General features: G+C 46.7%; 2 protein-coding genes across 2 annotated transcripts; both read right to left on the bottom strand.

Annotated features, from left to right (window-relative positions):
• Positions 1 to 250: 250 nt before the first annotated feature.
• On the bottom strand, positions 251 to 3,655 carry LOC123450141 (deSI-like protein At4g17486). The gene is made up of 4 exons (XM_045127542.1): positions 3,092 to 3,655; positions 1,701 to 1,988; positions 1,531 to 1,611; positions 251 to 824 (listed from the first exon to the last, which is right to left on the bottom strand). The coding sequence occupies exons 1-4, from the start codon at positions 3,312 to 3,314 to the stop codon at positions 688 to 690; spliced, it is 729 nt and encodes a 242-aa protein (XP_044983477.1). The 5' UTR covers positions 3,315 to 3,655; the 3' UTR covers positions 251 to 687.
• Positions 3,656 to 5,324: 1,669 nt separating this feature from the next.
• On the bottom strand, positions 5,325 to 11,852 carry LOC123450140 (ATPase 11, plasma membrane-type-like). The gene is made up of 20 exons (XM_045127541.1): positions 11,297 to 11,852; positions 11,085 to 11,204; positions 10,866 to 10,982; positions 10,625 to 10,762; positions 10,350 to 10,484; positions 10,057 to 10,236; positions 9,759 to 9,965; positions 9,536 to 9,655; positions 9,329 to 9,448; positions 8,794 to 8,916; positions 8,581 to 8,685; positions 8,357 to 8,501; positions 7,835 to 7,999; positions 7,524 to 7,762; positions 7,279 to 7,311; positions 7,003 to 7,084; positions 6,756 to 6,916; positions 6,084 to 6,290; positions 5,820 to 6,002; positions 5,325 to 5,721 (listed from the first exon to the last, which is right to left on the bottom strand). Exons 1-20 carry the CDS (start codon positions 11,393 to 11,395, stop codon positions 5,452 to 5,454), a joined length of 2,949 nt encoding a protein of 982 aa, XP_044983476.1. The 5' UTR covers positions 11,396 to 11,852; the 3' UTR covers positions 5,325 to 5,451.
• Between the last annotated feature and the right edge of the window lie 335 nt (positions 11,853 to 12,187).

Here is a 12,187-nt window from a genome sequence, read left to right as displayed (position 1 = left end):
GCATGACTACCAGCCTTTATATACTTAGAAGCATGACTACCAGCCTTTATATACTTACAAGAATGTGACGGCCATTTCATTGCTCGGGCCAAATTGCGCATATGGTTTGCCCTACTTGGTTGCCCATGAAGTAATTCTCCGCCCAAATATTTTCGGCGTATATATCTTGCTCTTGATTCTTTCTGCAAAACCAAAATCCTGCAAGCACAAGCCTGTCCAGAGCTTGAGATCCAGAGACAATGGGCACCAGTTTACTACCCTCATTGCTGCATCAATTTCAGTGAAGGGAACAGCACACCAAGTCAAGCCATTTCGATCTTGTACTTACACAACAAAACAATTGTCAATCGCCATGAAATAAACCCAACAGCTAGTTACACAAATACTATACAGCTGCACTCTACTCTCAAAAACAATCAACAGTTACAATCAACTATGCACGCAACCATCTCACACGTCCCCTGTTGGTTAACTTGGCCTTCGCCACAATTAGACAAACCACACCCACTATGGTACCTCCCTCTCTACATCAACATCAACATATATGTAGCAGCGACTTTAACCGGATCAGTATCAGTATCTGCCACCGTCATTCGCAAAGAGGACACCGGCACCACGGCTAAGATCTCCCATCCCCAGCAAACAACCCAGAAGCAGGTAATGTTGTTCATAAATAACCTGAAACAATTACAAGCTCTCTCTTCCAGGAGTTAACGTCTTGTCTTTTGGGGGTATGACGTCGCTGTTTGGTGTTGTTAGGAGGTGATCCAAATCACCGATGTCGCTGTCGTCGACCATCGACGTGTCCGACTCCAAATCGTCATCTGAAGCAATAGCATGGTATCAGTTGCAAAGCAAAAGCCTCGTCGTGTGGTGAATACATAATCCATTCACACCACATGGTGTAACACTCTAACTATTAGTAGCTGTAGATACAAGGTACTAGTATAAGACAGGAGACTACACCAGCGGTTGCAATGTTGTATCTTAATAAACTAGCTTATGATCACATAGCAGTGAAGATTCAACTTCAGGGATGAAGCAGTGGTGGTGTACTTCAGGGATTCTGGGTACTCAAGTAATGTATGTTGACAATTGGCTGTCGCACACACTCCAATTTTAACAGTACAACGTCTCAAATGTTCACAGAAATTCAAGCGGATAGAACTTCTGAGGCTTCAGGTTGCATATTAGTTGACACCTCAAATGTCCACACTGTTTTAACTTGGTAGAAACGGGTAAACATAATTACACTATGTCCTGATAATTGTAGTTTGGTTCACGATCACCATAGCATCGTAAGACAAGCCAAAATGAGTGTAGCATCATAGATTGAAATGGTCGACTACAGTGAATAAACACAACCTTGCACAAGGACTGGATGCAATAGCAGAGTAGCTAGCGTCCAAGTAAGCAGTGTAAAAATGGATCTGTACACAAAAGTAAATAACCACACCAGAATGTTTCCATGCAAAACAGCGGTTGAGTGCGTACGGAACATGTAAAGAGACGGATGTTAGACAAATTTACCGGAAAATTCAAGGTGTGCAGTTTCATCTCTGACCGCTGAAACCTTGATGTTTTCTGGCAGCACACAGTTGCAGACGGAACCTGGTGCCGCAAATGTAAAGGCAGAAACAGTTCAGAATCAACATAGCCCAGGAGCAATAGATTGTGAAGTTGTTAAGATGTATCCTAACCTAATCTGGCAAGTCGATTCACCCATCCAGGAGTTGGCTTTCCGGTCAAACGCTTGCAGACGTCAGCTGTGAAATGGTTACAGTTCTTGACAATCAAGTGATAAGTGTCCCCATGATAATCCTCTGCAAGATCCTCAAGGAAAGTGCGAACTTCAGCCCGGGACATATTGGTGGTACCCATACACACGGAGCGCCTGAAGATAAAACCAGGACAGCTTTTCGGTTCTACTTGGAACACTCCGCTGGTCGCGTATTCATGGGCTCCATACCCAAACTCCATTCCATGCACTGCAAAAAAAAAAAGTTTATTGGAATGATAGATCTCAGATGTCAAACTTGTAGATAGATAACCGCATGAAACCTATATGCACAAGACCTCATGACACGCTTGACACAGATTTAGGTTGATCCAGAAAAGTAAGGTGCTCGGAAATATGGCGAGTAGGCAGAGTATAGGGAAGTTACGATACAGAGAAGAGCATGAAAGGCCTTGATGCGGAGCAGCTCGTCCAGAGGGCACCAAGATGGGATGGACTGTAGTAAATGTGTCAAATTAGCGCATGGAAAGACATGCGAAGCCCAGCCCTGCTAAAGAACCACAGCAAGTGAAAACCGTATCTATTTAGCTGGTGTGGTAAGTGAGCTTCCCTCCCGTTTTCTGGTTCCAGCACTTCCATGTTCCTGGTGGCTTCATTGCAAAGCCCGATTTTAGTCACGTCGAACAAGCCATTGGACAGCCTAGCTAGACATTAGACGAGGCTCCGTATTGAGCGAGGAGCATTAATGGGTGACAAATACATGAATTGGTCGATCCAGTAGCAGCAACAGGTAGGGGTTTTAGCTATATAGCCCCAAGAAAAGGTTAGCGGTAGAAAGATGTCCGAAACCAGATAGCTGAGGGGGTTAATAAATGAAGTTATGTCCCATTTGGAAGGCAATTCGTGGTGGCTCCACCGTGAGTTAGTGGGTACCCTAGAATGTTTGGCATTACGAGAGGCTCCGAATGCAACGAGTATTAATGGCTTAAGGGCACATGAATCGGTCGATACGGTAGCGTCGAATGAGTGGCAACCAAATCTATGGTTGTGAGGCAGAAATTCGCACACTGTACTGGTGGTGCTAGTATAATTGGGCATGAATGAAGTATGTAATGTAAGGCATGCAGGCAGGCACTTGATGAAGGCAAAGGCGCCGTAGTAGCGGCATGATTGGGGCAAGCACGGTAGCAAGAAAATTAAAGGAAGCTGCCTGAAGTGATGTACTAGTACCAACCGGAAATGAAATGGAATAAAAGAGCTTAATTATAAACCTTAAAATGGTTTATGTTTAAATTGGGGAAGAGAGTGAGTAGGAGTAGTACACTAGTAAAGAGATAGGGTAGGGTAGGGTACCTTCGACGGCGGAGTGGAAGATTCCGAGGCCGAACCAGTAGAGGTAGTTGTTGATGGGGGAGATGTCGTAGATGTTGAGGTAGACCGCGTAGGTAGCCGGAGGCGGCGGAGCAGGCGCCGGAGCCGGAGCCGGTGCAGCTTCCGAAGGAAGAGGAGGAGGAGCCGTCGGCGGCGCTGCGGCTGCGGCGGGGCCGTTGAGCGCCGGCAGCACCCGCATGCGCATCTTCCTCCCTCCCTCCCTCGTCGGCCCAAGTAGTATGGTGCTGCCGCTCAGCTGGACGACGACGGCGGCGGCAGGAGCCTCCTCCTCATGCGCGACGCAGATCTGAGCGAGGATTGGATTGGATTGGAGCACCCACCCGAATTGAGCAAGAAAGAAAGCAACTTTTGGGGGGGAAGGAAGCAAGAAAGGAAGGGCAATTTAGGGATTGATTGGTGGATGGATTGATTGGGAGAGCAGAAAGCAGAGCAGCCGCAGCCGCAGCCGCTGCTGTTGCTTCCTTCTCTGCTGGTCTTTTCTTTCTTTTCTGGTTGTGCAGTGCAGCACCAACTCGCCGTCAACTGAGATACTGGTACTACTAATACTAAACTAACCTGGCTGTGCTGTGCTTGCTTGCTAACCGTTTCTGCCCTCTCCTAATCTGATCTGACGTCAGTCAACCACCTCTAGTACCCTACATTATACTACTCCTACTGCCTTTTCAAGACAGCAAGCGAGCACAAAAGTGATTCTTGTTATTATTATTATTATTATATTTTTTATGAGTTTTAGAATTTTCGTCCATTCACCGACCGTGTTAGGCATTGCAGTACAACGACTACAGAACGGAACAGAAAATGCATCGAGGTCACCCAACGGCAGCCGCAAGGGCTTGCTGGAGCGACCATGTCGTCATCGTCATCGTCATCACCCCTTCCTCATCGGAACCGAGAAAACCTTGTTCTCGTGGACGGACGGCCGGGGAACCGCGATGCTAGACCCTCAAAAGGGAAGGAAGCGTGCTAGTAGACCTGTAGACGCGGTCACGGACATGTAAGGATGAACAAAGATCGGGTCCAAACAGATCCATCAAGAGCCGGATCCCGTGAGATCCGCACCAAGACACGCCTTCACGCGTCGTCATCGGGATCGGGGCCGTGGTGGCTGGGGGGGGGGGGGGGGGGGGAACCTTTACTCCATGTTCAGGGACATGTCCTAATCTAGGTCAACCACATGTACTTTCTCCTTCTGCAAGAAACCACCTGTACTGCTAGCACTAAATAAATCTAGGACTTCTTCAGACATGCGTGCCAGTAGCAACCAGCAAAGGAAGGTCCTTGTTATTATTATTGTTGTTGTTATAAAACTATTATTGTCGTCGTCGTTGTTGGAGGTGGTGTGCTTGTGCTGCCGTGGTTGGTACGGGAAAGAGAGGCTTTCAATCGAAGAGAAAAAAGAGAGGGCAAATTAATGGGAAATGGGGAGGGAGGGTGACAGCCTAACCTGAGCTAGTTCATTCACTCACTCGGACTAATAATAGGGACATAAACTTAGGACTGAGTATCAACTGCTGCTGGCTAATTCAGTTTAAAGAAAGCGTGGGAATCAGACAGACAGACGGACGGGCGGAAAGACAGATCGCATGGCGACGTATGCTACCCATCACAAGCCTAAACCACGTCCGGGGCTCATGCCAACACCACGCCCACGCGCAACCAACCAACGCCGCTCCTTTTCTCCTCGGATGAGGAACTCTGCCTCCCTCTCTCCTCCGTCCGTCTAAAACGGCGGGGAAAAGAGGGAGGCGACACTGTATCAAATAGGGTCACATTGTTGTCCATCTTCTTTTTCGTCAATGATTTAATGCTTGTCTTTACAAACTTAATTTAGGGACTACGGTCCTGACAGTTGTCCTTGCTCTATATTTCTAAAAGAAAAATACATGATGTTTTAGGTTTTGTCGTAAGTGAAACTTCTTTAAGGTTGACCATGTATTCATTACGTACAGATAAAAAAAACTATTAACATCTACAAGATCGAACACATACATATAGTATGGAAGTACAGTATACTTGTATATATTGTGGAACTAACGGAAATAATTCCATGATGTCCGATCGGAGAATTCACGTACTTTGGAACTAGAGAGCATATATATTGTACATATATTCAGGCCTAAAAAAAGAGAGAAAACTCAAGTGCATTAACTTGACTGGATCTGGATGCACATTCTTCCATCCAACACAAAACGAGTGAGCTGCTAATTTCATAATTAATTATTGCGAACAAATCCACCAAGTTTTATTTATCACGAACCAATTCTTGAAATTACATTACGGGCACAGCTGTAAACATGCAGCTAACACAATGAATCGACCAATCACACGGTGTAATGCTGGTTGTTGATGTCGTCCAGGTCGATGCCCTTGAGCTTGGCGGCGTTCTCCACCTTACCCTTGAGCGTGTGCACCGTCCTCAGCCTCGTGATCTCCGCGCGCCGCTTCGTCTCCTCCACCATGTGGCCCAGCTCCGTGGACGCCGCCTTCTCCCGCCCCGGCGCCGACTCAAGCCCGTGCAGCGTGCGCTGCTGGTGCGCCCATGCCGCCTGCGACGCCTCCTTCCCAAAGTTCTTCTGGTTCGAAAACGCCACCTGAAAACAAACACGCCCCAAACCTACAGCGTCAGCAGTGCACGCGAGCTCCGTTCATCATGGCATGGATCCATCATCCTGTCCTTCGACCGACTCACCTTGCGGTCCGTGACGAGGTTCCAGGCCCTCCCGCTAAGCCCGTAACGCACGGCGAACTTGATCGGGTCCAGGAGCATGTAGATGACGATGTTGTACAGCCAGATGACGCCCGTCCAGCCCCACCCGATGCCTCTGATGCTGGCTGTTTCCCAGTTCAACAGGGCAGACAGCAAGGACGCGATCTGTGTCGTGATAATAAGTCACACCACAAGCCTCAAGCAAAAAGGCGGACGATGAATAGTAGAAGTGTGCGAGGAACTCACCAGCTGCGCTAAGACGAACGCAAACATAAGCAGGAAGCCGGGCCTCTCTGTGAAGGACCAGCCTCTCGACCGCGTCACGAATATCAGGGCCTGGCTGATGGTGCTCACTTGGAGGTACACGGCAGAGGCCAATTTCTCCGTGTTCTGGGCGATCAACTCACTGTCATGAATACTCTTCATATTCATCGTGTCAACATTAAAGTGTCTCTGCAAGAAGCATGGAAGATACATGTGAGTTTGCAGAGCACAGCTACCTAGTCCTTCCAGAAACTGCCCGTGTAATGATGCAACAACTGATGAGGATGAAAAACAACAAGCATGAAAGCATCGGACTAGACATGGCGCAAAAGGATTTCAAATGGCCTATGGTGCATGTAACTTTGAAAGATGCAAACAGCTATAGAGGCTGTTGACCGTCTGCATGGGCAGCGTTTGGATTGAAGCCCGTTATTTGGCGTGCTAAAGCTCGATTCAGCTTTTCAGTTCATTTTCTTGCCAACGCGCTGGCAAGGTGCAGGCGGTGAAAAGCGTCACCAATTTTTTGGCTCGCACATGCGTTGGCGCTGGCGGGGCCAGTGTGGGCACAATCCAAACAGTCCCATAGTCTTGTTACCACAAGAGCTACGCGGTAGGTACTAACAAATGAACTGAGTCAAAGAAATAGTGATTTACCGGGAAAAAGTCTGTCTTGTAAGCTGCCCAGAAGAACAGAACGGTTGTTACGGCCAGGTAAGTCCCCAGTACCACTCCTGTCGCGAAGATCTCTGCTAGCTTCCAACTGTCTGGACACGGAGATGGCTTCACCCTATCTTTGGATATGGTCATGATGGTCCCTGAGCAGAAGTCACCACCACAGTTTAATAAATGAATACCTATTGGTAAATACATTTCTGGTGAGAGAAGACAGCAATGTTCTTACCATCATTAAGGATAGCTATCAGAAGTACCATCATTGGAGGGAAATCAAACTTCCAAAGGCACGCCAAGAGCAAAAAACCAAGCTGCACAGGTAAGATTTTTTTTTATCACTGATGTGGATTCAAAATGAGCATCAGCTTTATACGTCTTAATGGAATATACATCATCCACTAAATCTCTTTGGAAGGATAGAGCAAACAAAAAACACTACTGGGTAAACTTTTGCTAGCCAGATGCTACTTAGTAAGCACACACATAGATTGCAACACAAACTTACCACAATACGGATGGTTATAGAAACAGCGTATATCTGCAAAAGAAAAACATAAATGATTGACATCAGCCAGCTTCCCTTGTTGCCTGAATAAAATAGCTTTCCGTAAAACACGAAAAAGAACAACATATTCTTCTTTGAAGACATACAAATGCCATAATGTTGGAAAAGGAGAACTAGCATGGTAGGGATTATTGCCTAAGATGGCAAGTTAGAAACAAAAAAAGAACTGTAAACACAAACTCAACTGTATAATTTTTCATCCGCTGAAAAATGGCGCGACTCGTTAAAACAGCACTGATGATCACACTCAATCCAGGCTCTGTCAGAACAATATCAGAGGCCCCACGAGCAGCATCAGTTGCATCAGCCACCGCGATTCCAATGTCTGCCACCTTCAGAGCAGGTGCATCATTAACTCCATCTCCTGTCATGCCGCATATGTGCTTTCTGGCTTGGAGCCTCTTGACAATTTCATATTTGTGCTCTGGGAAATGAAACAAGTTAGCATGAAGCACACAATCACACAATGGGAGTACAAGAGAAAACTAAAGCTCACCAGGGAACACTCCAGCAAAACCATCTGCCTGCTCAATCAATTCGTCCACTGGTAGGACCGCGATATCACTATCTACTTTGTCACCAAGCAATGATGATGACGGATACATGTTGGTGCCCATTCCTAGCCTCCGTCCAGTTTCCTTACCAATAGCCAACTGATCACCTGAAATTTTGTCCAAGGAGCATATTCATAACGATCGTGAATCCAGGAACAATCAACATAACAGATTATTCTGAAGCTCGGGACAACCAAGCAAGCCTGATACTAGTGATGCCACTGCTACTAGTGCTAGTACTATAGCAGGCGAATACGTGGATCGGCACCTTAGCACTTCTTTTCTGGGAAAATCAGTGCACATTAAAATTTAAAAGCTAACACTCTCAGGTTGACTTCACCATGTTACCATCCTCTGAGGAACAGCCAATCCAAGGGAATAAACAGCAGTCCATTATTAAAGCTTACGTGATGATTGCGGTGCAAGAAAGTGGTCTGTTCCCATTTAGTGTACTAAAAAGGTACCTGTAATCATTTTCACACTGACTCCAAGGTCTAGAGCTCGGCGTATGGTTTCAGCACTATCATGGCGGGGAGGATCAAAGAGTGGGAGAAGACCAATAAATTGCCAGGGTCCACCAGCACTTTCCTTGGTACCTTCAGGAACTTCCTGCATGTTGAAGGAAATTAGCAAGTTGTATAGGTAAACAGACCAGCAGATCATTACAAGACTAGCAGCATTCAATCACCTGGTATGCAACAGCAAGCGACCGCAGCCCTCTCTCAGCAAAACTGTCAATTACTTGATGGACCTTTCTTTCAATCTCAGATTTATTTGCTGCCAGGTTCAGAATCTGAAAGAGAATTAAATTGAACATAAGCATATGGTGTGACTGTCTGTTTATTTCATAACAAAATGATGCATCCTTGGACAAAAAAATAGATGGCACAAATTTCTATACCTGTTCCGGAGCACCTTTGCTAACCCTGTGCATTTTACCCTTAGCATCCAAGTACGTGAGAGCTGTCCGCTTGTCCGTTGGGTTAAATGGAAGGAAGTGGACTTCTTCAATGCCAGCACGTGCCTAATAGCACATAGAATGGAATAAAACGTGGTGTACATAGTGCCTAAAAGCATAATTTACTCGATAACTATTAACTGACTCAGTAATGTATGGATGGAAAATTCTAAGGGTTAGCGCAAAAGAATCACTTTTCAGTGGTATACAACTGAGCTAGAGGGAATTACAAAATTCATGATCATCTAGATTAGTAAATTATGTTTCCTGTACACTGAAAATTCTTAACATGCTACCTTTTTAAAATGTAAGGGAACATAATCTACTGATGAATATATGGCCGAGACGGTATCTATTGCAGTTAAGATTGTTGTTTGGTGCACCACTATTATTTGTTTCCCTATCTGAGTGAAGCACAAGCCAGGAATCATTGGAACCAGTTAAAGTCATAGATATATCAGAGAGGAGAGATTTCTACCTCTTTTGGGTCTGGCAGCATTGCGACAATAGCGAAATCAATAGCATCCTGATTCTCCAGTCTTGAGGCCCTTGCGGCCATCAACACGACATCACTCTTTTCGTAACCTCTAGTAAAAACCTAGAGAAAAATGCTGATCTTTCAGACCTTACAAACATGGAGATAATGTAACTTTGTTCAAAAATACCAAGTTGTGGGAGTTATGACCTCAATTATATTGTTGTCTACAGTCAGTTTGTTGAGCGTCAATGTTCCTGTTTTGTCACTGCAAAGCACGTCCATTCCGGCCATCTCTTCAATTGCAGTCATTCTCTTGGTAATAGCACCCTGAAGTCAATAGTTAACAAAAGCGGTCACTTTCTAGGATATAGTTACCTGCCTTTTATTTCAATGGTAGTCAGAAAGCTCTAGCCATAGATGAATATCCAACCTGTTGTGCAAGCTTATGTGATCCAATAGCCATAGTTACAGACAGAACCGTGGGCATCGCAATTGGAATCCCTCCAATGAGAAGCACCAGAAGGTTATCAACTGTCTGGCGGTACGGTCTGTGTTGAACAGCTGCCATGACAATCAACTCGATAGTCATCCCAATGGCAATGGAGCAAATGCAGAAGTTTCCGATCGATGTCAGAACCTGCAAGCATCCATAAATTGTAGCCCACATCATGAATTTCAGCTGACACTAGACTAACTGAAGACACACTGATTGCTGAATAATACTCTACCTTTTGAAAGTGGCCAACATGAGTCGTTGATTCAACGAGGTGAGCAGCTTTTCCAAAGAAAGTATGGATCCCTGTGGCAATAACAACTGCCTCTATTTCACCCTGCTTACAAGTCGAACCAGAGTAAACTCCACCCCCAGGATGCTTAGTTACGGGTAGTGATTCTCCCGTAAGTGCAGACTGCAAACGAATCGATATATATGGTATTAGCAATTACTATTCTTTTATATAGCAGAACTAGTTTAGTACTAGAATGTAACATGCAGAGAACATAATCAAGCTGGCTGAAAGACCTGATCAATTTTGAGCGGATCGCCCTGCAGAAGACGCGCATCTGCAGGAATGATGTCTCCAAGCTTAATACTGATGATATCGCCCGGAACCAACAACGATGCGTCCAATTCATTCCAGGTGCCATCACGCAGCGCCTACAAAAGAAGGTAACATCATCATCATCATCACATAAGTATGGAAAAAAGGAGGGGCACCGGCGGTGTATCTTGATCCTTGAGTACTACTAGTAGTGCTGGCAGGTAGTATTCGAAGAAAGGTATGCAGGTAGAATTACCTTGGCCTTTGGTGCGAGGCGGGCCATGAGCGCGGCAGCGGCATTGCCAGCGTTGTTTTCCTCTATGAAGCTGATGGTAGAGTTGACGACCAACAGAATGACGATCCCAACGAAGTCGTGGTAGTCTACGCCCATCGACTGTGTCAATGTCAACCACAACCAATCAGTAATCATCATGGTAGCTAGCAGTAAACAGCGCAACCTAGGACTAGGACAGCAGCGGCGCTAGCTAGGTACCTACCTTTCCCCTGAGATCGCTTCCTCCGTGCGCGAGGGCGATGGCCATGATTGCGGCGGCCTCCATCACCCACGAGAGCGGGTTCCACATGAATCCCAGGAACTTGAGGATCTTGCTCTCCTGTAACGGTGCAAGGGCCATGGACGGATGAGTCGCTATTACTACCACTAGCTGTAGCCTGTGGAAGACAAAGGAAGACTATATAGCTGTAGCTGTGCATACGTTTTTCTCCTCGAGCTTGTTGAGGCCGAAGATTTCGACCCGCTGCTGGGCGGCCTCGGTGGTGAGGCCCTCCTTGGTGCACCTCAGGTGCTCGAAAACCTCATCCACGGGGATGTGCTCCTGCAATTAATCGATTCAGCTAAGAGCTCATCCATGGTTGATTGATATACAAGTGCAAGGAGGATAAGTGATTGAGGAGGAGGAGCGGGTACCAGATCGACGGTCTCGTTGTTGAGGTCGGAGAGGCCATTGGCGGGCTGCTGCTCCTGCTTGGCTTCCGCGGCGGGCGGCTGCTCCTCCCTGGAGTCCATGGCGACGGGCGGCTACCAGTACCAGCTTGCTGCGACGGGAAGGGGGTGGACGGAGAAGGTGGTGGATGAGGCGGAGGCGGGGGCGGGGGTATAAATGCGGGGCGGCGGCGATCGAGAGGGGGGGCGCTGGTCCGGTTCCGGCGGCCATCGGCATCGGTCGTGGCTCCGTCGCTGGCAGCGCGTTTTGGCGGCATCGAGGGAGAGGAAGAGGAGGAGGGGGGGCGCGCCTAGGTCCCCTCGACTGTCGTCTTCCCCGCCACTTCGGTCTCGCCGCCGTCGCCGCCCGCCACCACATCACCTGTCTACTGCCTCTAGCTAGGTCGCTCTCCCCGCCGCCTCGGCCACGACGGCCGGTGTACGGACGGATCTACGGATGGATGGATCGACTCTCTTTTTTTTTTCCTCCCATAAATTGACTAGTGGAGAGAGGAAACCACACTGCTCGTTCGCTGCGTGTTTGGCTGCTTGTGCTCCACCTCATAGGACCCATCGATTGGTTAGTCAAACTCCAAAACAAAACAGATCCAATCAATTGATATCTGCATTCTTTTTCATGTTTGGAAATTTCACGTTGAACTGAAGAGTTATTAACCTACAAAAAATATTTCCTAAATTTTTAAAAAGATGTCCATCTCAACATTCACACCAAAACATCTTTATTCTCTAATAAAGTTAACTGTTCATATTTTGTCTCTTGTGGAGGGCTAATTACGATCGAATGGTCAGAAGAATGGTTATACTATTAGCTCATTAGTCTTTCTGTTTTCAAATATAAGTTTTTAAAAAAAAATC

This window comes from Hordeum vulgare, chromosome 4H (assembly GCF_904849725.1).
Source record: "Hordeum vulgare subsp. vulgare chromosome 4H, MorexV3_pseudomolecules_assembly, whole genome shotgun sequence".
NCBI classification, from domain to species: Eukaryota; Viridiplantae; Streptophyta; class Magnoliopsida; order Poales; family Poaceae; genus Hordeum; species Hordeum vulgare.
Note: the sequence above shows the minus strand (reverse complement) of the source record. Positions and strands in the feature narration are given on the sequence as shown.